This window comes from Notechis scutatus, chromosome Z (assembly GCF_049901735.1).
Source record: "Notechis scutatus isolate UNSWTSFEM ecotype Mainland chromosome Z, rNotScu1.2, whole genome shotgun sequence".
Taxonomy (NCBI): domain Eukaryota; kingdom Metazoa; phylum Chordata; class Lepidosauria; order Squamata; family Elapidae; genus Notechis; species Notechis scutatus.
This window is the reverse complement of record NC_142025.1, coordinates 44,685,199-44,710,472: the sequence shown is the minus strand read 5'-3', so window position 1 is coordinate 44,710,472 and position 25,274 is coordinate 44,685,199. Positions and strand designations below refer to the sequence as shown.

General features: G+C 38.0%; 1 protein-coding gene across 23 annotated transcripts in view; it reads left to right on the top strand.

Annotated features, from left to right (window-relative positions):
• KIAA1217 (KIAA1217 ortholog) overlaps positions 1-15,424 on the top strand; it is a 234,508-nt gene extending 219,084 nt beyond the window's left edge. For 20 of the 23 annotated variants that reach the window (XM_087947725.1, XM_026675686.2, XM_026675685.2 and 17 more), the window contains 4 exons: positions 1,275-1,394; positions 5,834-7,339; positions 7,831-7,953; positions 8,611-10,738. In XM_087947725.1, the coding sequence (XP_087803851.1) occupies positions 1,275-1,394; positions 5,834-7,339; positions 7,831-7,953; positions 8,611-9,138 (2,277 nt within the window). In that variant the 3' untranslated portion in view covers positions 9,139-10,738. Of the gene's footprint in view, positions 1-1,274; positions 1,395-5,833; positions 7,340-7,830; positions 7,954-8,610; positions 10,739-12,476 lie in introns of those variants that run through there. The other 3 variants (XM_087947720.1, XM_087947729.1, XM_087947723.1) reach the window with 2 other exon arrangements.
• Positions 15,425-25,274: the final 9,850 nt, after the last annotated feature.

The following is a 25,274-nucleotide window of genomic DNA, read 5'->3' as shown; positions in this document are numbered from 1 at the left end:
ATACAATTGCCCAAATTTTGAGAGGGGTGCGCTAAGAATTGGGCAATTTTAATTTTTAGATTAAAAAACTGAATCTGGTTTAGATTAAATCAGTTTGGACATACAGGCAGTCTTTAGGAATATGATGCCACTATAGTGATTGTGAGGCACTCTATACTGACTCCCATCCTGCTGCCCCCCTCAAAAAAAAATCACCTTGTGTTAAAAAAAAAGCTATACTACATTAACAGTGTTATTGTTACTTGTAAGTATTACTTCATGTTAAGGTAGGTGGTGAAGTCCAACTTTTCTAGAGGAGACTTTCACTATCTGATGTTTTCTGCATTCACTGAACTACAGCTTCCATTACTGTTTCACACTGGCTGCAAGGGAAAATGAATTTTCAGTCCAATCTATTTAGAGGATTCAAGATGAAGAAGAATGTTATAGAGCAATATTTCTCAACCTTAGCAGCTTTAAGATGCTTGACTTAAATGTATCTGGGGAATTCTGGGAGTTGAAATCACATATCTTAAAGTTAAAGTCATTGATATAGAGAAATTATTTGTTTGGTTCTTTTATCAGTACTAATCAATTAAACCAGAAGGCTAGAAAATGGAACCATTTGTTGCCGTTTTGCACTCATTGATGCTAACTAGTGGAAAACATAAAGGATTGGACCATAGAACAAATTAACAAAGCTAAGGAAATTTTAGTCTAAAGAGTTTTTCTTAACCTGGAAATTATTATTATTTTTAATCATGTAGTCCTTAAACTACTTTTGAAGGAGGAAAAAATGCCTGTAGTTTTAGTTTTAGAATCTTTTTAAAGACCAAAGATACAAATAGCCCTTCTTTAGAAACTGCCCCATAAAGCAACCATTCACAGTTAAATGGTGATGAAAAAGTAATTTTACAATCAATCCTTGTATTTATGATCTTTTCAGCAAAGGAAAGCTGAAATACAATTGTAAGCACAGAATTTTGCTTTGCTACTGCTCTGTTAATAAGCAAGTTGACAGACCCAATTGTTGTCACTAAACAAGGACTATCTGTGCCAGCTAAATTCCACCTTTTTCTTATATTCCAAGGGAAAAGATTTTTCAGTGTTTATTTATCATATACAGATTATTAACCTGTTTAGCTTGACCTGATTGATGAGGCTGATTCTTGAGGCTCACATACAAAATTTATTAATCGATTCAGGAAAGTGTATACATGATTTCCCTACAAAGGAAGACTTGACTTAGGGTTGGAAAATGTTTATTAATAACCTGCCCTATTTTAATCCTCTAGGCCTTCCAGAAGTGTTCTTACATGGATATAAACTCAAACAATCATGCTGAACAGTCCAGAAATGATACACACAAAAAAGATGCGAGGTCTGTGGCCTTAATGCATCCTAAGGAGAAGAAGGTAACAGGGTCATTTGAACTCTACTTCAATCTCTTAGCCTTACCTTCTTCCCTTCCTTCCAAACTAACCTTATATCAGGTTAACTCTGTGTGTCTTGATGGCTGTTTTCATTTATGTGGACCAAAAAGAATTAATAAACAGAATACATCTGTTAATAAACAGAGTCTAAAGGACTCTTTTTGAGAACAGGAAAGGATAATTAGGATCAAGATTCATTAATGTTCTTTCAGAATCAATTATGAATTACAATAGGGGAACATAAATTTTAAAAAATTAAATGAAAGTTGTCTGTTTTAATGTCATGCTTTAGCAAAAATCCAGATTTACAAACATTTGTATATAATTCTGCTAGCAAGCCTCATTATGACAGAGAAAATTTCTCAAGAATTCTGTATAAAACTGCATAGCAAAAATTATGTTTTTGTTTCCTTGTCTCTTCATAATGAAAAAAATCTACAGTTTGAATTTAACACATTTATTTATTAAATGCATTACACAATATTAATTCCTTTTCCAGGTCTTCCCTTTATAATTGTTTTTTTTTTAATCTGTAGCTCACATATTCATAAATAGTGGGGCAGAGAATAATATAAAAGCATTTACTAGACATTACTAGTAAATGTTTAACTTCACAACAATAACAAAATTCTGCATTGACTCTTTACAAATTTTGCATATTCAAAAGAACAGAATTTAAAAGAATGAAACAGCTAACACACACCTCAAACTGGAAGGCAAAACGCACAAATCTGAATAGAGGTGTCCTAAAGTTGACACTGAAATCATTTAAGGTTCAACCGAATGAGTAGTCATTGATCTTATAAGAACAGGTGCTTAATAACTGTGAAGCAATGAAAAGACAGTATCCAGTGAAAGATCCAACTCGAGTTAATTTCAATTCCTTTTTCCCATTGATACAGTCACATTCTTACTTATAGAAAAGATTACCAGTGCAGACATATTCATGGGGCTCCTCAAACAAGGAAAAACTGCATTATTGAAAACCAGGTTTGATAAAGAATCTTCTTTCATCCCTTTGGCAGATGCTAAGAAATTGGGGTTTGAGAGATGCTGGGGAGATGTCACACAAAGAATGCCTGAGAATCTATAACAGATAAGGGCATCACTTGTGTCCTAACCAACAGGGATGATTCTCATAGAGCAGAGGTCAAGAATGATGGCCCCTTTATGACTTTATGCTTGGCTGGCTCAGGAATTCTGGGAATTGAAGGCCGCAAGTCATAGAAGAGCCATCATTCCCCACCCCTGTCATGGAAGATAATCTTGTTGCTCAGGGTTGAATTATTGGATCTTTGATTGCCTCTGAACTTGCTTCTCTTCCGTAAACATGTCATAACAGGATGGGGCAGCAGCATCAGTTACAGACAAACTACTCCACAGAAACGACCAGTAATAAACTACATTTCAGTATGTCCTCATGATATTACCTACCTTGGTAATGAAATGTTAGTAGAAAGAAAAGTAAGTTCAGACAACAGAAATAATTCAACAGGAATAATTCCGCTACCTGAAAATTAATGTTTAATAGTAAAGTTGTCCAGTATTCATTTCTGGCCCCTGAAGTGCAGCTGTTGCTGTCCCCACCCTACCCCATCGCCCCGCCCTCGCAGTAAACCTACAGCTTTGGTGTTGTTTTTTTCTTTTCTTTTCCCCTTTTACTGCGGTTTAGTCTGCATGAGCTGAATGCTAACACACTATCTCTGCATGGTAATAGCAAACTTAAACTCCCTTTTATTTGCTGACAGTTCTCTTTCCGTCTCTCTTTTCGGTAAAATCATCCTCTGCCCTAAAAAAACAAGTGACTTTATTTATACCTACAAGAGCTTTTAGAGTGCCAAGGTAGCAATTTACAGTATATTTAAATTTAATAATGGCTGTATATTTAACATTTCAACATCATAATTTGATATCAAATAACTGTGCTCTGTGTAGAATTATTTTAATTCAATCCAAATAGTTGCTGAATTAAATTTCTAATATGACAGGCCACATTATAGTCTACACTTGTCATCCCTTTCTTTATTGGGTTATATTTTTATACCTGACATATCCAACAACTGAAAGAAGCTGTGCTTGGGAGGGTAGCATGGAGAGCACCTGCCTATACAGTCTCCAAGAATTGAACATGACAAAATGATTTAAACTAAACTAATACAGGTAATCCTCGACTTATGACCACAATTGAGTCCAGAGTTTATGTTGCTAAGTGAGACATTTATTAACTGAGTTTTGCCCCATTTTACACCTTTTTTTGCCATGTTTGTTAAATAAATCACTGCAGCTGTCAAATTAGTAACACGGTTGTTAAGTGAATCTAGCTTTCCCATTGACTTTGCTTGGCAAAAGTTCAGTGAGTGTGATCACATGACCCCGGGACACTGCAACAGTCATAAATATGAAGCAGCTGGGAAGCATCCAAGTTTTGATCACGTGATCAAGGGGATGCGGCAGTGGTCGTAAGTGTAAAATTCACTTTTTCCAGCGACGACGTAACTTTGAAGATGAACTGCTGTAATTCTCACCATTGTAGGCACCAGCATTGTCAGTCTGCAATATTTCAGTTACAATATCTCAGAGCAAATCTAAGGTTCTGTAGGACTTGTTGAGGAAGGATGAATGAAGCCCTATTACGGACATTTATGGGTATTCTGAGGTTAAACGTCTGAGTATCTATCTATACAATACGTATCATGATGCTAATTCTATAAGAGAGGGAACTTTTTTGCAGCCAAGGTTTGCAGGGAGCAGAGCAGTCATGTGGTATGGTCACAAGGAGAGGTATATGGAGCCTGAGGTTGTTTTTCTTTCATTATGAGAAGGGACATTTAAGAGGTACTCTATTAATAGGGTAATAAGTAACTTCTTTAGAGGTTATCTTTACCTCTAAATATCTTTTCCACTAAACTTTTTAAATTGTCCTGAGAATAGAAGCAGCAGAACATCAATGTGTCATATGTTGGTGTGTAATCAAGGGGACTTCAGAGAGGCTAAAGAAACAGAATGGAGGTCTCCTCTTCCTTTTTCAAATGAACAGTTTCTGAGATGCTTAATAGTTCTGGAGATTTTTCTGCTGAGATGCCAAATGGGTAGAATTTTGAAAACTCCAGAAGAGGAAAACTCACCTTGTTTCTTCATGGTTCATTTTAGGCAGTAGGCCAAGCATAGCCTATTTAGAAGTGTCTATGAACTATGAACCAGTTGTCAAGCATCCGAATGTAAATCATGTGACCATGAGGATGCTACAATGGTCATAAGTGTGAAAAATGATCATAAGTCATTCTTTTCAGTGCTGTTGTAACTTTGAACAAACTGTTGTAAGTCGAGGGCTACCTATATTTTTATACCACTGTATTTTGTAAAGAATTTTGGTTTGCTGTGTTGGTCTTCTGAATTGATCTCAAATTTCCACACCCTCTGTTAACCATAGAGGGCACCTGAAAGATTAGCAAAACTAAGAGCAGTATCCCACTGCATTTTCACTCCCTTCATTCAGTGTGGCAGTCTTTAAAAGTGAAGTTTGATACAATTCTTCTTAATATTTGAATGATTGATGAAATAGGAATCATTTGTCCTCTACAGAATTTGTAGTTACTGTAGGAGTACTTATGCCAATAGCAAAAGCTACAATTTAAGTATGCAAGGATTAGAAGGCTAAGATAGGTTGTCTTGCTATCCAACTGGAAGGTTATGTTGGACAAATAGATTAATCCAGTTTCACCTAGCATCACAGAGTTTCATCTATACGGCAGGATCTGTTTCTCTTTCTTGATAGCTCCTCCCTCAACCTTATCTTGAATTTAATTGTAATTTATCAGGAAGGTTGGAGTAAAATTTGCTCTGCCATTTTTTGTATATCCTTTTCTGTCAAATAAGCCTAGGACTTAAGAGTTTACTCTCTTAAAATGTATGTTTCATCACAGAAGTTGAGAAAACAACATTTAAAAATTAAGGCTTGGAGGAAAAACAATTCCTGTAAAAAAAATTTGGACCACATATTCTAATATAGTGGTATAACTATTTTTTTAAGCTAGAAGAACAGTTACATATTAGAACATTTGGAGTGAAATCATTGAGTCTCTCGTGACTTAGTTGCGGGCAAAGTATTTCATAATATGGAGAGCCTTTAAAGGACCAGCTCCATCTAACATTCACATTGTCTGCAAAATATTTGTACTTATATGTCATATGTTGTTCACAATTTGAAGTTATCCTATGAAGAGATACTGAAATCAACTGAAGACATTGGAAATGGCTGTGTATTGATGTAAAGAGGGGCATACATATATTATCTGATGATAATACTAGCTGATTGGGATAACATCAGATAAAATCTCCATAAGAGGGGACTAAATGTCAAATAATAGTCCTGAACTAAAACAAAAGCAAAAACCTAAGTAATGCAACTCTTCCCCCCCTAGGTTGATGGGGAGGCCACAAAAGATAGTGACCATCCCAAGGACAAGACTGAAGGGAGAACAGAAGTCATGATCTCAGGTGCTTTCAGCATCACTGAAAACTCTGCCTTTAGGCCAGAGTTGCTTTTGGAAGACAAGGATTATGCCAACAAACCAAACACAAACCTCTCTAGTAGTATGTTAGAAAATGAAGGAAAGAGATGTCCTGAAGAAATACAAGTTTTAGAAGCAGAAAATGGAAGACAAAAACCAAGTTATGTTGTGGTAAGAGAGACTGATCATAGCACATCCCCAAAAGACCTTCTGGAAGATGCAAAGGTACCTCTTGTTGGACAGACAGATGCATGCACCCAAGAAATGTCATTAGTTTCTCCATCAACCCAAGAACAGGGAAAGTCAGCTAGTGCCTGTAATCAAGTCGCACTAAGGCATAGAGCATCTAAGAACATCAACTTAAATGATATTGATGAAGTAGAATCACCCGCTAGTATTCCAGATGAGGAGAATTCACAATCAGAGAATGTTGGCTTCATGATTACTAGAACAGCTGTTCAGTTTCTATCAGGTGGAGAGGTTCATGACATAGTGAACAGGAAGGGAAATGCTGTACAGACTGTGAACATTGATTCCAAGAAAGAAACACCATCTCAACAAAGCATGCTTGAAACTTTTAAAGGTGAAGAACCAGTGGTTTGCTTGGACAAAAAACCAGTCATCATTATTTTTGATGAACCAATGGATATCAGATCAGCTTACAAAAGACTTTCAACAATATTTGAGGAATGTGATGAAGAGTTGGAAAAAATGATGACTGAAGAAAAAATAGAGGAAGAAAATGAAGAATTTGATACAACTGATGATACTCACTATGAAGAAGCCACCGAGACAAATAGGATACAGGTTACTGAGAAATCCAAACAACAAACTTCCTCTAACTCAGCACCCCAAGTTCTACTGTCTGAAGGACAGGAGATGGACAAAAAGGAGCATCAGAAAACCAGTTATATTTATGGATTGGAACCAAAGTTGGATGTTCCTGACGCTAAGAAGAAATTTAAGTTTAAGTTTCCTAAAAAGCAATTAGCCGCTCTCACTCAGGCAATTCGCACAGGAACTAAAACAGGCAAGAAAACATTACAAGTTGTTGTGTATGAAGAAGAGGAGGAAGATGGCACCGTAAAACAACATAAAGAAGCAAAAAGATTTGAAATACCTAGTTCTCAATCTGTTAGCACTTTTGAAAAATCAGAATCAAAGGCAGTTGTCCAGGCATCTAGAACTGAAGAAATCAGGAAGAATACATACAGAACTCTAGACAGCCTGGAACAAACTATCAAACAGCTAGAGAGCACCATTAGTGAGATGAGTCCAAAGTCAGTTTTTGAAACCACAGGCCAGGCAGAGAAACCACCTGGCCCAGGCTTTTTCTCGCCCAAAGAATCCATAGTGGTGGAAGAAAGCAATGCTGATGTTGAATTCCTTCCTTCAATACGATCATCTTCACGAAAGGTACTTTAGTATGAAAAATCACAACTCCAGCTGCTTTCTAAAAATCTGCAGTAGTAATCAACAATAAGCAAGAGGTGTCTTCTGATTGGTTTGCTTCTTTTCCGGTGGCTTGTTGGTGCATCCAATTTAGTACTTAACAGCTAATATTGTGTGTTTTCAATTTTTTAAAAATGCTGATTTTTGTTTGATTTTGGTGGTGGGCATAAGATGCTTAGTTGGTATTCTGTTGTGGGTTGCAGCAGTTAAATTATGATTGATTAGCACTTAAACTTTTATTCCGTTTTTTTTTATTCTTGAAATTAACACCAGTGCTTTGACTTTGACTTTGACTTTGACGTGGTTTACTCTGGTGCTTTCCATGCATGTTGAGCTTTAGCTTCTCACCTAAAGCAGCTTTCCCCCATGTGCTGTGATCGTTCTCATCTACAATGAGCCCCGCTGACCTGTCTCCCTTTGTCTCTTTCCTATCCTTATACCTGCTTTCCTCACAGAATTCAACCAACACTTCACAAACAAGCAGGATGCCAATCCCTGCAGCCACTAAAAGTAGGCAAGGAGGTGTGGACAAGACCATTAAACAACACAAGCTACCGGATCAACGCCAGTACAGACAGGTAGTTTTACCCTAAACCAAATCTTGGGATGAAGTCAGTACTGAGATGAATGCTTTGCATAAATGTTTAAGTCCAGTTGCCAGTTTTGGATGCTACCAAATCATGAACTGTCTTCCCAGTGAAGATCCTGAATTGGAATCCAGGGCTTGAGGGTGTGGGGAATGAAAGTATCTTAATAGTTGCATTATTCTGATATCAGCTTGTGCATGTCGTGGCAAACATCCCCTGCTTTTGAAGTTTTGTTCCAGTACTCAGCTGTAATACTTTTTGAGGTCAGCAATAGGAATCGATAAGTCTGAAGCATTTCTGATTAAACTGTTTATACTAACTCCCTATTTAACAGATTTCAGTCAGCACCTCTTAACCACCCACCGGAGTGTTTCCATCTTCACCTTAACAATTCTGACGCATGTTTCATCAGCCCCCATATTTGGGGTCACTTTTCCACATAACCTTTTCTTCGAACTTCCTCTTGCTCTGTGCATTTTTTGCTGTGCAGCTTAAAGGGATAGGAAAAATGGGGAAAGCTCCAGCCCATAAATGCAAGACTTAGGACAGGTTTGAACAAGTCATTCTTATTCTTCTCAATTTCCTACATATTCCCATGCTTTGTGATGTATGCTGACTTAAACTGTCTCCCACCATCTTTATTTACAGGCTAATGGAAGTGCTAAGAAAGCTGGTGGGGACTATAAAGCTATTTCCCCAATTCTATCCGCCTCAAAAATTCCAGCCTTTTCTTCCACTTCTGGAAAAAGTAGTTCTGTGTCTAGTGGTGATAGCACTAACCTTCCAAGCCTATCCACTAAAGCCTCCGTTCCTTCTAATTCTCTCAGTCCTCCAACAGGTCGTCCTACTCACTCTTCTTCCTTAATCCCTTCAGTTGCTAATGGCTCCTTAAAATTCCAGAATCCTACTCACACAGGTAAAGGCCACAGTCACCTTTTACTCTCCACACAGACTCAAAATGGCCGCCCAACCGCTCTTCCTCCATCTTCCTTTTCCTCCGCTTCCTCCTCCTCCTCCTCCTCCTCCTCACCCTCTTCCATCTCTACCACATTACCAAACCAAAGTATGAAGAACATTCGGTCAATCCACACACCCAGCTTTACCAGCTACAAGTCCCAGAATGGAAGTGTCAGCAAAGCCACTGCATCTTCCACCATCACCAAAGAGCCATCTTAAAAGTGATACCTGGGCCTGTACAGTTCACCAAGCCTTCCTAACATGCTGATGATGTTGCAACCAGTCTTACAGCTGAAGATTGTTACCCATCTTGTTGTATCATTTCAGGCTGAATGCTACATTTGTGCTAAACACTAGGGTTAACATCGTGAATTAGTGATAAATGTAGTTTTTAAGCATTCATTACTGGTTAAACAGCCAAGGGAATTATATATGAAGCACAGATTGTCTTTTAAATAGAAACTGTTATAAGATTTGGAAGGACGTGAGTGGACTGGAAATGTGTGCACAAAAATGTATTGAGCATGAAAAACTGTATTTAAGAAGCCTGTGGTTTTTGTATAAAGCTATTTTTAAGTACAAGAATTAAAGCATCAGGATAATAAGAAGACTGTAAAACTGAAACTAAAATATTTTTCTTTTATTTTGGAGTTATTCAAATTTGTTATAGATTTCTATTTTTGTCAACAAAGAAAACCATCGTGGTTACTTTAAAATTTCTTTTGTCAAAACATTTGATACAATTATAATGTACATTTGATAGTAGAATGACAAACATAAAAGCTAAGACAAACACTGATGGGGCAAATTTATGGCACTGCCAATCAGATTATATTTAATAATTTGCCATGCATTTTTGGGTAGGGGGGGTTGTTTATTTGCTTATTCATTTTAGCTAAGCTTTGGCTTCCTTTTTGTTTTTTCCATGTTAATTAGACTTAGATAAACTATGTAGTATTATAGTGTGGATTTTTGAAGTGTAACTTCTGTCCTGCTCTGTATAATGGAAAGTCTTTGTACATATTATAATATAAAGATTATAAATATAAATACATGAATCTAAACAATGCATGTGGCTGGGCACATTGACTACTTTTCAACACCAAAGGTCCATTATGCATATTAAATTTTGGAAAATGTTAAATGGGGAAAAAATTGAGGAGGATTTTAGAAATCATCTGCAAAATCAGAGTGCGCTTTTGTGATACCTTGTTTATACAACAGTACGTTGTTTATACAATATACACAAGTAAAAGGAAAACCCTTTGCAAAAATAAAAGGGTCCATGCTTACAGTTTGGTATCACTTTGTCACTAATAGTAACTTCTTAATCTTGTTTTTTTAGTGTCTGTGGACATGATCTGGGAGGAAATACCCTGAAATCCCATTGATTTCAGTAGAAATGTGCATGCATGTGCTTACATTCATTTTGCAAATATTAACTTTCATGGCTCAGTGTTTATTTTACAGCTGTTTCTTATAAAAGAAAGACACTAATGTACTCAGCAAAATGATGGCTTTGCTGTTTATCAATTTGTTACAGAACATTCATGTACAAAGGACATAGAAATAGATGATGAAGACAGATGATATAAAGATAGATGGATGGATAAGATAATAAAGATAGATAGATAGATGATAGATAGATAGATAGATAGATAGATAGATAGATAGATAGATAGATAGATAGATAGATAGATGTATTCAAAGCGAACATTTCTATCAAAGTCTTTCACAAGTGTTTGATGCAGGATAGTGACTAAACTTAAAATCAACAGGTTAAATCTCATATCAATAATAAACTGTGAAGGAAACTACAGTGTCCGGGTTTTTGCCTTTTTCTTAGTTGTTTTGGGCATAATCTTTGGTGCTGTATTGAATATCCATATTGGCAAAATGTTTTTCAATCATATAATTAAATATATCAAGATAGTATAGTTAACAAGCAGGGTTCCCTTTTCAAATATGGCTATTAGAGATTTATCTAGACACATCCTTACACTGCTACATTTTTCATTCCTAAAGCTCTCAAAAACAATTTAAATCAGACATCTTCACAACCTCACAGCCAGTTAGTGTTTCTTTCAATTCAGTAAGGGAGTGTAAGTTTCTATACCTTTTGCAGAGCTTTAATGTTAAAAATGAAAAGACCTCCTATGAGTAATTATGGGTACAGGACACAGAGGCTGAAATAAATCTGCTTAGTTGTTGAATAATGACAGGCACTTGACATTAGAGAGAGGTGGCGCTATTTCTGAGGTAGTGCAAAATCTCATGCTACTATTACATTTGTGTTGAGAGCACTGAAGTACTCCTGGGTTGAAAGGATTGAATAGTGATAACACTGTTGCCGGGAGGATGTCCAGTTGGGGGCTTCTTTCATGTCCCTATTAAGTTGCCCTTTAAAGTAGTACCTATCTACTTTCAAACTGTTGGGTTGGCAGGAAGTAGAGTGTGTAATGGGAGCTCACCCTGTCCCTCAGTAGCAACCAGCTCAAATGCAAACATGCCAATCATCAGACCAACATCCTAACCTTGTGAGTCATGCAGTCTTAAGATTCTTATTGAAGCACACTTACATGCCCATGGGAGCTTGATTGGTTCTTTAGTATGATGGGAGTTTCCTTCACTTCATATCAATATGTCAAAGACTTGTCTCAGGATTGAAAACTTCCACACTAAGATCTATAATAGACTGTATTAACATTTAAAATGGAAAGTTTACAATGAGAGGTGGGTATATGGAGATGTCAATAGAAGTGGGTGAAATACACTACAGGATCCTTGACTTTCAAAAAAAAAATCAGAATCTTCAGAGAACTCTAGGATTTTAAGTATTTCATTTTAAGATCACTGTATATATGTTACATTTTTCCTAGAGAAGTGACTTTATATGAATAACAGATCAGCAAATGTTTTATTTGCAAAATATGCTTATCCATGATTAACTAAACCATGGTTTAATCCAATTTCCTAGGTTCATATAATACAAACAGCCATAAAATAACTCCAGGCTATATTCTAAACTGAAATTTGGTTAGTTTTCAGCCATAAAATAACTACATAACATTCTAAACTGAAATTTGGTTAGTTTTCCTCCCCCTCTCATGTGCTGAAGTGAGTTATTTTTATTTTCATTAATACTCTTAGAAGTTTTCCTTTATCATGGCTGTTAGCATAAAGAATTAACATAATCAACATCCCTTACATGAACAAAGCCTCTCCTTGATTATTGACTTTCTCTCAAAATCACACATTAACACTGTTTTCTGTCTCTGGGCTCTTGGGATACAATCTGAAGATAAAGGATATTACAGGTTTTTTTCCTGATTTGGAATCCCTTGATCACCTCATGTGTGGATTATTGCAATTGGCTTTATATGGCACTGTCCTTTATAATGGTCAGATCACTAAGTGCACTTCTGTTTTCTGCTCTGTCTCCCTCTGCAGACAAGTTGGGTCTTTTAGCTCAAGGAATAAGCGGCCTAACAGGGTTTGGGGGGAGGGGGAGATGTGATAGACAGTTTGACTGAGGCCTCAATTTCTACCTACAACAGGTACATGTCAAGGGCTCTGATTGGATTGCTTCTATGGGATCTCTCTCCACTTGTTAATCTTGTGGGTTTTATAGTTTTTCCAAGAAGATATGGAGAATGGAATAACAGAAAACATAACCAGACTGGAAGAAGAAAGAGACTGAATCTTTGCATAAAAGAGCCAATCATAGACATTATATTATGGTGATATATTGGAAGCTACCCAATGGTTTTGTTTTAAGACCTGCTATGTGTTGGGGAGGGAAAAATCACACAAATCCTTTTAAGGACACTGAGAAACATTCAAGGATTCATCATATAAACCTGCTTAGACCTGTTCAAAGTTGAATTCCAGCTGGATGAGCCCATGCAAGTCGATGAGATGCCATTTTGTTCTGTTATCTAGGAAGAATTTACTATTAACTCCTGGAGAAATGGACAGGATCTTTGGGATGGTAACCTAACCATTTTTCCTTTTGCTCTTTGCTCCCCCAGTTAATTAGCACTGCCTGGCAGATGACATATGATTGGATCATGCAATAGTTTATACCTTTGAGAGAGGAAGGAAACAGTCAGTGATAGGACCCCTCTCAAAGAAACATGGCTATGAATAATGTTCATCTAGTTTCCAAGCTTCTCATCTTAGAGAAAGCTGCTAAGATGGTGACTAGCTTGCATCTCCAGAGGGCGCTGGAGGAAATAGATCTTTCAAAGGCAGGTGTTAAGCTGGGACACAGAGTGGAGATGGCACTGATTATACAGATATTCCTCACTTAACATTCATTCATGACTGAAGATACAACAGAGCTTAACAAATGGTACTTGTATCTGGTCCTCAAAGTTACAACTGTTGTAGTACCCCTCTAGTCACATACTGAGCGTTGGCAGAGCACCTACACTCTGCCAGTGTAGGTACTCTGCCAACACGAGAAGTGCTTCAGCTCCCCCCACCCATCTCCCCTTCCCACCTCTGCTCTTTTGGCCACCTGCACTCTGTAACCCCACTGTCCTGCACTCTGTTTGTCTGTGGTATTAAAATGCGGCTCTAAATATGCGCCTCAATACCTCTCCAGTTGTCACTCTATCCATTATTTCTAGATTTAGTATAATCCACAGGACACTCACTTGGAACAGGATTTGCACTGCATTTCCAAGGGCTTTGGTAATCTTTATGGATAACAAGGAAGCATTTTGGTTGGATTGATCTCTAGGATGTCCAAGAACAGCTGGCAGGTCATGCTATTTGACTCCACCATGCCAATTGTTTGACAAAGGGTCCACATTTGAAAGGCCTAATGATTACAGGAATATTATTGGTTCACTAAATAAAATTAACCTACCATTCACACCTTCTAACTTACTTTGCTTTATTTTTTGGTGTAGCGTACAACTTTATAACTGTAGACTGTTAGCTTTTCCAAAATTAGCTGAGTTTGACTAAATGGTCAAAATCTTCCAGAATCTGCTGCTGGATCCTTGTAGACATGACAGGTCAAAGAATACCTCTTACCAAAGACAAAATTCTCTCTGAAGTTTTTCCACTGGAGATCTATTTGGAGCCAAGGATATTGTTGCAAGTATGATCAAGATTTTTGGTTTGCAGCATACCATTTCCTTTTTGATTTATTAAAAACACTTAAAAAAAGATGGAGCGGGAATGTTGGTTGATAATAAAAGAAGATACCAGGAAACATTCCAGCAGCTTCAGGAATAATGTTGTCTACTCAAACTTACAAGAATTTTTACAGTTCTGAAACATACAAAATTGTCTCCATCCCCACTTAAAAAGAATATTTTATTATTTCTTTTGAATGACAGGTTATTAGAAAATGATAAAAAAAACAATTGTAAATCATACAAAAAAATTAGTAAATCAAAGACACTTGTATTTCCTTTCTGTAGGGCATTTCAAGTTCTGTTTATGTCAATAGGTAGTGCCAGGATATATTAATTGAGGATAACTTTTTGATTGAGGCTCAGGTATATAAAGAGGATTATTACTTTAGATTTCATTGCCTTTCAGGTAGGCATCCTGAGAATATATCTATGCCCAGAAAATTTAAAAAATAAAAATCACTATAAGTGGAAAACAGTCTCCTTTCAGGACACGAATACAGTAAAGCTAATTTTTTTGACAGACATGAATATATATAAAAACGTGTGGTAAGTATTCTCTACTAAGTGTTACCGTGCAGTGAAAATGAAGTGTCTTTTTTCTATCATTGTTTCCCACGAATGGAAATAGGAAAGGTAAAAATGGGATATCTCTAAAAATAAATGAGTTCTATATGTTTGTATGTGTCTTTGAGTATCAAATTCTAATTAGTGGTTTTAAAAAAATGAGAAATTTGTGAGTATTAACTATTTTTCCCCATGATGTTTTAAAATCTCTTCTTGATATTTTGATGTCATGAGGCTAGGTGCCTCTAAATACTGACAGATTAAATAAGGAAAGTGCTTACCCTCAAAAATTTGTAGTTTGTTGTCACCTAAAGACAGCAAGAAATGTCTGCATTTAATCTACTGGTTTATTTAAAAGGCATAGCTTCTGTATCTAACATGACTAGATATTGGCAAGGTCTTTGTTACTAAGCCAATGCCTATCTTCCCTCTGAGAAAATTTACATGTTACTTATATAAATCACATACTCTTCACAGTAATGTCATTTCTTAACTAAAAGATACCTTTAACACACGTTGATGTTTTCAAGTACTCCTTCATGTGAAACAATGTCTTAAGGTATTTTTTCCTTATACTGTATGTTTCATAATTTTCACCTTACCTTACATTTTAAAAATATGATTCTTAAAATATTTATTAAAAATTTGTATTTTTTCTTTTGTGTTATATTATGCGTGTAACTATCAACCGTAATGTATTTGCAAGGTTTCTCCAGAAGATTGCAAACCCTATTGTATTTTATACTTTACAATGACTTTCTTTTAATAGTAATAAAAAGTTTAACAACTGACAATGCAGGAATTTTTTTTCTGGTGCTTTTAAAACAAATAAACATAGGTTATGTGTTGCACTCTATTACAGCATTTACTATTCAAACCATAACATGCTCCATTCAGAGAAATCAATATGTTTTGCCTTAGCATAGCATTAGACAGGTTGTCCAAGCCTAAATGAACTGTGCTGAATTGGATTGGAGTGCATGGACAATGTTGTTGTTTTTTAAAGTGACATATTACCATTGCTCTATCTCTAAGATTTCATTTTCTGTGGTAATTTAATGTACCTTACTGTTTTGAAGGATGTCTTCATCTTGTCACATAACACTGAGTTTAAAACATCCTCAACGTGGGGAACAATAAATGCAAAACTTTATCATTATTTTTATTCATTTATTTATAATTCCACTTTTATTTTTTTTACAAATAACTCAAGGAGGTGAATATGTCCAACCCATCTTCCTTGTCCTCTTTTCTCTATAACAACAATCATTGTGTGAAGTGATTTGGGCTGAGAGACTGGCCCAGATGCCCAGCTGGCTTTCTTGGCTAAGGTGGGACTTGAACTCACAGTCTACTGCTTCCTAGCCTGATGCTTTAACCATTAGATCAAATTAAATTGCTGTACAAATAATGTCAGAAGGAATTTATTTCTAGCCAGAAAAATAGAAATGCTAATAACTTTACTAGTCACTCTTTTTCAAACACCCAGCAGAGAATATAAGAAAAACTTAAGACAGAATCTAAATATTTGTTTCCATTAACACTATTTGCTGTAAGTCACTGGTCTTCTTTTAAAGCACAACCCTTGCATTCATCTTCAAAATTATCTAAACGCAGAGGCAAAAAATGAACATGCAAAAATATGCAAATGTATGCAAAATATGCATATGTGTGCAAAAAATTGGCAAAAGTATGCCAAAAGAATGATAAAGCTGATGTATTCTTGCCCTTAGGGGATACATAGATTAAGCAGTTAATATTAACACAACCTGAATTACAAGAATGAGGAAGAGGGTAAAGTTAATTTAAAATAAATTAATTTAAAACAGAACAGAACTATGATGCTGGAGAAGACTCCTGCAGTCCCTTGGACTGCAAGGCAATCAAACTGGTCAGTCCTAGAGAAGATCAACCCTGACTGCTTTTTAAAAGGCCAGATCCTGAAGATGAAACTCAGATACTTTGGACACCTAATGAGAAGGGAGGACTCACTGGAGAAGAGCCTAATTGTGGGAACGATTGAGGGCAAAAGAAGAAGGGGACGGCAGAGAATAAGGCGGCTGGAGGGAGTCACTGAAGCAGTAGGCGTGAGCTTAAATGGACTCTTGGGGAAAGGTAGAGGACAGGAAGGCCTGGAGGAACATTGTCCATGAGGTCATGATGGGTCGGACACGACTTTGCAACTAACAACAACATTTTTTTTCTTTCAAAGCAGAGGATAGGCTTGCTGATAAAAGCTGAAAAGCAAAGCTTTCTTGGGGGGGGCAGCACAGGGTTTATCCAGTCCAAGTGCTGAGCAATGACTTCCTTCCTGCCTGTTTAGTATTTGATCAGCTCAATAGACAAGGCCAGGCAAAGAGGGGAGCTGTTATCTTGGTTTCCAGTGTTCCCCTGCCCGTCCATGCGCTCCTGTTTCAGCATTCGGTGCCGAAAAGGTTTGCCAACACTGCCCTATACTCACCAGTTGTTTACTTTAAATCTTATGTAGCCTACAAGATGGAAATTGGGAAAGTGTTGGTTACATGCTGCCACCTAGTGGTTATGGTTTTAGACTACAATTTTGTTTTTGCTTTTTCCAATAAAAAGTTTGGTACTATATTATTGTTTGATTATTCTCTGATAACTGAAAAATTATAATTCTGTGTTATTCTCAGTTGTCAGTTGTCTTTCCCAAATTGCTTCTTTTTTTGTTGTCATTTCATTCAAGACATGGCCTAGTTTAAAATACACATTTTTTTTCTTGGTCAGAACAATTATCTTTGAAAATGTTTATCAGCCATTGATAAGTATCCATACATTAAATGATTGAATGGAATTAGTTCTACAAACATAGCAGGGCTTAAAAATGGAATGGAATAAAGACTTTATTGTAACTTTAAATGTACACTAATGAACATACAGTAAAATGATATTTCACTGCATTCAGCTCAAAAATAACCATTATGCATATATTCACACACATATATGACACAGAGAAACATCACAGTCTAGTTTGAATGTATACATGCACATGTGAAGAAAAAAGAATCCTGCCAGTTTACAAAGATGGATGACATAAGGAACAAAGCTGTTACACAATCTATTAGCCCTGTTATAAATACTTTAAAACCTTCTCCCAGAAGGGAGCAACAGAAACAGACCATAAGGTGGATGTTTGAGGTCTCTAACAATGCTTTGAGCTCTAAGCACATAGTGTTTATAAGCAATATCCTGAATAACAGGAAGCAAGCTTCCTATAATCTTTTCAGATGTCCTTACCACTTGCTGTATGGAGCGTCTAATTGAGGCATTGCTGCCACCAAACCAAACAGTGATGCAGTTTGTTAAAATGCTCTCAATTGTGCCTCTGTAAGAACTAGCCAAGACAGAAGGAGAAAAATGTGCTCTCCTCATCTGATGTAGGAAATGCAAATGCTGGTTTGCATGTTTCACTAAAAACATATGAAGAGACCAAGTCAGATGGTTAGTTATCTTCATCCCCAGATACTTAATATAATTGACCATCTCTACCGCTGCAACTAACAGAAGAGGGAGGCTCCTGCGGGTATTCTGACATGGGAACGAAGTCTACCCCAATGACCACTTTGAAGTGGGTAAGCCATGTGCACTGCATTGTTGTGAGCCACTTCAGCAAAGGGTAGCAGGTGGAGCCCAATTGGCCCACCATTGCATTAGTCCGCTCTACTACCCCATTGGTACTCAGATGGAAAGCTGAACTAAGCCCCTGGGGGGACCAAATTGACTTTATGAACTCTCTCCAGAACTTAATTGTGAATTGAAACACCCCCCCCCCCACAATCTGAAATAATTCTCCTTGGCACTCTGTGCAACTGATAGATAGATATACCTCAGGAACAATTTCACCAGCTTGTGGGTGGATGGTAGTCTGGGACAGGCAATAAAATGAACCTACTTGGACAACAGGTCGATCACTGTCCAGATCACGGTATTCCTGCACTCTCTGGCAGCTCCACTATGAAATCCATCGCAATCTCTTCCCAGGACCAGGTGGGCTGCTTTCTGGGGAGGGAATAATTGCAACCACCTTCTCCCAACTGGGACATTCATGAGAGGGCGTCAGCCTGGAAACTCTTCCCTGCCGGAAGGTACTTCAGGGTAAAGTTGAATTGGTTGAAATACCGTGCCTACTGAACTTGCTTCAATGAATCCTAGGAGTCCTAGGTGCTTCCAAGTTTGTATGGTCAGTGCATGCTTTGAATGGCACGTTGCTCCCTTCCACAGGTGTGACCACCTCACTTTATGGCCGCAGCACCAGCACATCACTTAGCCTCCTGTTCTATTGTAGCCGTGAGCAAGCAGAAGTGGGCCGGCAGCCGTGCAGGGCTCTTCTGGATGGGGCTGCTGGAGCCACAGCTGCAAGGCAAGGCAGGTGTCAGGGTGTTGGGGGCCTGGCTATGGGGGCACCTCCACCCGTTTCTTGGTGGCTGCACTGATTGTGTGTGTGTGTGTGTGTGTGTGTGTGTGTGTTTCCCCAAAAATAAGATCGGGTTTTATTTTCTTATACTTCTTTATTTTTATTTTCTTATTGCTAGGCTGCTTGTTCCTAGTAGAGGTCTGCAGATCCTTTAGGGCTTCAATTTTTAATTCTTGCACAGCATGCTTTTGTTGCCATTCCTCTTCCCTTCCTACACTATCCTTCAATAGAGCCAAGATCTCTCTTAATTCCATCATTTGGCTCTTTTGCAGCCGGTAATCTGCCTGCAAAACATGGTAGATATTTTTTAGTTGCTCCAAGTCTCCTTTTAAAGAGGTGCTCTCCAACTGCTTGAAGAGTTGATCCCTTTGGCAGCCCAACTCCCAATAGCACTGCAAACATTCCAGGTACATCTTTCTATTTCATTACTCCTCTTAATTTGTACAGCTTCCCAAATTCTATCTTAACATCTGTCCCTGAATACATTGACTTCATTTTCTATTGCAAATCACCAATAGACAATCCCAATTCTTTCTCTATCACTTCATAATATATTCAAATCCATTTCCTCAGGTTCTCCAGTGGAGTTGTTGCCTGGAAGGCAGGCAGTGCAAAGCACCTTTTGCTGGGCACCCCCAAATTTCTAGAAGGCATTACTGATCATTCAAATAATACATTCAAAAGTCTAATTAATCAGAAGAACAACTTGCCTTCGGAAGTTGTGAATCTCCAATACTTTTTTAAAGAAGAGATTGGACAGCCATTTGTCTGAAATGAATAGAGTTTTCTTCCTGAGCATGAAGGTTGGACTAAAAGACCTCCAAGGTCCTGTTCTATTCTGTCCTGTCCTATCCTATCCTATTCTAATCCATGTATCCTATTTCTGACACCATTAAAATGTTACACATGTGCTGTCAGATTTGGCTTATATTCACTCCCCCAACACTGGAAAACAGCCACACTGTTAATAACTTTCAACCGAACACTGAAGCACGAATGATTCTTTAGAATACATGGAGACCAGGTGAATTTAAAATAAATAGTAAACTTTACTGATTACAGTGTGCATATATTTGTTCTTTCACACATGCACACATACATTCATCCACACTTACCTATGCTCTCAACTAGCCCGGCAAGCACTTAGCCAAAGAAACAGAAACCTCCATGTCTGGGTCCAAAGATGACTCAAATGGGTGAGTTTCAGGACCCCTTTTATCCCCCAAAGTCCTTCCTTTGTCCTGGTAGCTGCTGATGGGACTTGGGGAGGAGTTTCCCATATGTTGAAGCCCAACTTCTTTTCTCTGATTCAGGAGACATTTTTTCTTTGTTTCCTTAACGATTTCTTTCTTTCTTAACTATTTTCCCTGAGGGAGCTTTTCCTGGCTTTCATCCACCTTTTTTACATGGCAACATTTTTGAGTATTGCAGCTTCAGCCTAGTCTTGCACAAGAATTACCTGTACATTTTTTTTGATCTCTGAAAGAATCAGGTTGGTGTTGGCATGTTCTTCATTTTTCAGTAAGTCATATTAGCACACAATTAAGAAGCTCATCACAAGATTTAGTGGAATTTGTTCATAAGGATCTGTTACTAATCTTTATAAATGAACCGTTATACATATACTTATTATACTTATTAAACTGTTATACATATACTTATTATTATGCAGGATATAGTAAGTTGCTCATAAGCTCCACTGAGAGTTTTTTTTTTGTCTGAAGTATTAAAAGGTGGCTCTAAGGATCCATAATAATGCCACTACAGTTGTTACTCTATCAACTGGATTTGTTTCTGAATTTGGTATAAATGCATTGCATCTGCAAGGAGCCTTTGTCATTCTTTATGGAAAGCAAGGAAGCATTTTATTTGGATGTCCAAGAGCAGGTAGTAGGTATTTGACTCCACCATGCCAATTATTTGACAAAGGGTCCACATTTGATATTGGTTCACTAAATAGAATTAATTTGCCGTTCTCGCCTTCTTAGTTACTTCTTTGATTATTAGTGTTCTCCCACCCAATTTGGTCAGACACTGTTTGGCTTTTTCAAGATCAGCTGAGGATGACTAAATGGTAAAATCTTCCAAAATCTGCTACTGAACCCTTGTAGACACAACAGGTCAAAGATGAATTTCTCTCTGAAGTTTCTCCACTGGAGATCTATTTGGAGCCAAGGACCTTGTTGCAAGTATGATCAATATTATGGATTTGCAGCATACCACTTCCTATTTGATTGATTAAAGACATTTTTAAAAATATGGAACTGGGATATTGATTGACCTCAAAGGTGATACCAGGATACCCCTCCCGCCCCAGCATTTTCAAGAATGATGTCATCTACTCAAATTTACAAGGATTTTTACACTTCTGAGAACATGGGTTTCCATACAAAATGATGTCTCCATCACCACCATAAAAGAACGTTTATTATTTCTTTCAAATAATTGGCTATTAGAAAGCCATAAAAAACAATTGCAAATCATACAAAAAAAATCTATTAGTAACTCAAAGACACTTATATTTCCTTTCAGTAGTGCTAGAATACATTAACTGAGAAAAACTTTTTGATGGAGGCTCAGGAATATAAAGAGGATTACTACTTTAGGCTTCATTGTCTTCCAGGTAGGCATCCTGGGAATATATATGAACACAGAAAATTAAAAGAAATTACTATAATTATTTAGTGGAAAACCATCATAAATTTGCAGTTTGTTGTCTGTCACCTAGAGATAGCAAGAGATCTCTGCATTCAATCCATTGGCTTAGGCTAAAAGGCACAGCTTCTGAATCTAAACATGACTAGATCATGGCAAGGTCTTTATTACCAGCCAATGTCCACCCTCCCTCTGAAAAAACCATCCTAAACGTACCTTTGTTGATATTTTCAAGCACTCTTTAGTGTGAAAACAGTCTTAAGATAAGACAGATCATTTACTGATCAAAGTTACAACAGACCTCCCAAAAGCCATGTATAACTATGATTCGAAAATAAGAATTTTTACAAAAGTTATCCAGTCATTTGCACTTATGAATGACTGGGTGGCTTCATAACTTTGCAGAGATGCCCATCTATCTCTATCCCAGCCCCATCCTTGCCCTGCTGGGTCCCTGGGAGATTGCGCTTGCTTTGCCCCTTCTTCCACCCCTCACAATGCTTTGTTTACCTTCTGGAGATCTGCATAACTCAGTATTGTGGGCCACATGGAGAACTCAGTGTACTGGGCCACTTGGAGCAACCTTTTGCAAACTGATCTTGGCAAAGCAGCATTCCCACTGCCTTTTGCCTTTCTGCATGGTCTCTTTAACTCAAAACAGGATAGTGAGCCACAGTTTGTGCTTTGCAGTTTCTATATTTAAAAAAAAAAGTTTTAAAAGGAAAGGGGAGAAACAAGAGCAGTGAGATGGAGGACAATGAAGAGTTAGGTGTTAAAAGGGGCAATGCACTTCATATTTTGAGGACCCCCTGGTGCAGAGGGCCACTGGGCTGCTGAGTGCCTTCCTCCTCGATCAGCAGCAGCATCTGCACAACATCAAGAAAAAAAGAAAAAGCACTCCTCTGCCAAAACGGAAAGGAGGGCGGACAGGCATGGAGGTCATAAAGTTCACCCCGTCCTCCAGCAATGGCGAGTGAACTCTGACCAAGAGAACTGAGACTGAGCAATAACAGAGGAGAAGATGATCCTATGCTAAGTGAGACAATTATCACAATGACCATCAGGGTGGAAGTAACAGTGGCTTGCCCTTGTTGAACAGATGTCTGGTCAGCCCTGGGGTGGTGGAGAAACTGGGGATGAAGCTTAGGGAATTAAAGATACCCATAGCATTCCCCCAGCTAGATTGAACTTTGGTGGGAGGAAGCCCATGGAGTTAATGATAGGGACCCACACAGAAACCACCAGCTTCTTTGTGAGCTCAGGCATAGCTGAATCAATGATATTTGGGCTCGCATGGCTAAAGAAACTGAATCCCTCACTTGACTGGGAGAAACCATCTTAAGAAAGGATATGAATGGAACACCGCTTTCAATTGTCCACTGAGCTTCTTCCCGTTCCAAGTCCTCCCCTTTGGCTACAGGGAGCCCTCACGGTGTTCATGCAACTTGATAAATGAGCTCTTACATGAATATTTGAATAAATAATTTTGTGTACTTGGATGATTTTTTAAATTTATATGAGACCATGGAAGAACACCTATAGCTGATGGGAGCAGTACTTGAAAAGCTTCATGTAGCACAACTGTATGAGTTTTCCAAGTGCACAGAACTAAACTGGATTATCTGGGATACCAAATCTTTCATGAAGGGGTGGTAATAGATCCAGAAAAGGTGAAAGCTATCCTCAAATGGGAGGCACCTCCCATATGAAAGCACCTGCAAATCTTCCTGCTGGAGGTCACAAACTTTTACAGGCAGTTCAAACCAGACTTTGCCCAAATTCCTCTACCCATCAAATCTCTTAAAAACAAAATGGGAATGCAAACCCAAGCCTAGCCAGCCACTGAAATGGAGGATGGAATGCCAGGCAACCTTTTTCAGCTTTTCATGGCCGAATCAATGCTCAAGCACCCTGACCCTAATCAGCCTTTTGTCCTCCAGGTAGACGCCAGTGATGTAACAATAGGAGTAGTTCTCCTCCAAAAGAACCAACAGGGAGCATTAAAGCCCTGTGCCTACATCTCCCTAAAACTCTCTGATGCAGAGCACCATTTCGTGGTATCGGAGAAGGAGGTGTACACTGTGCAGTGGACACTCCTTATTGGGAGGCAATTTTTAGAGTGCATCAAGAGCAAGACTCCATTCGAGGTTTGAACTGATCACAAAAATTTGGAAGCACAAGATCCTTCCAGAAATTATCCCCTAAACAAGTGAGATGGCACAATATTTTAATCACTTCAATTTCACTCTCTGCTATTTCCCTGGGGGAAAGAATTTCCTAGCCAATGCTTTATCCAGAATGCCCAAATACAATAGAACCAGAGAAGAAGTAATAAATTCCATCATCCCATCCAATTACATATCCTCACAAGAGTGCAGAAAAGCCCCCAGGGCAAAATATCTGATGAATTAACCCAAGTGCTGAAGACAACTCTAGTGAGGGCAAATGGTTCAACCTCCACAAAGTTTTCATTGAGAGACAACTTGGCATAGATGGGGACCAGATTTTATGTGCCCTCTAGTCAATAAAGCTTGGTCCTACAGCAGAACCATGATTCGAAAACAGGTGGATATTTTGGGTTTGTAAAGACCCTTCACCTTGTGAAACACCAATTCTGGTGGCTGCATATGAGAACTATGTGGTCAGTTGCCCAACAGATGCTTTGGCTAAAAGATACCCTGGCAAGCCCTTCGGTTTCCTGCAGCCTGTGACCAGTCCATCGTTCTATGGAAAGAAATATAGATGCATTTCATTATAGAACTGTTGGAAAGTTCAGAGAACAACAGTGATTTGGGTCATAACCAATGTATATATATAGAGTGCTGAAAGCCAAGACAAGTAGATTTCAACATAGCTTTTACCCAAGTGCTGTGATCAGGTTAAATGCAGAGTTATGAATCTGGTGGTCTTAACACATATATCCTGGTTGTACAGTTTTTAAATTGTTATTTGTTTTAATTTGTTTTATATTGTTATTTGTATACATCTTTTGGTGTTGTTTAGTTGTATGTTGCGAAAGAGCACCTTATTTCGTTGTTCTCAGGTTCCTGAGCACAATGACAATAAATTTATCTTATCTTATCTTATTCTCCAAACAAGCCCATTTTATGGCTTTCCCAAGATACCCTATGCACAACATGTGTATAGGCTCTGCAAGGCCCCAGACAGAATAATTTCTGATCAGGGTGTACAATTTATATCTAAGTTCTGGCAGGAATTCCTAAAACTGTTGGGGACCTCTCAGGGCTCAATTCCTCATACCACTCTCAGACTAATGGAGTTGTGAATATAGGAATTGCTGGAACCATTGCTATGTAAATTACCAACAAAATGACTGGGCAGATCTCTTTCCATTTGCAGAAATCTTATATAATAATTCTGTCCACAGTAGCACAGCGTTTAAGTCATCCGTATGGCTACCAGCCTGGACTTTGCTTCTATGCCAAAACTCTCTCAACATAACCCCCACCATGCTTCATTAGTCAACTGAGTGAAAACTTTGCAAAACACCTGGCCAATTGTCTGTAAGGCAGTAGAGGAGGCAAGGG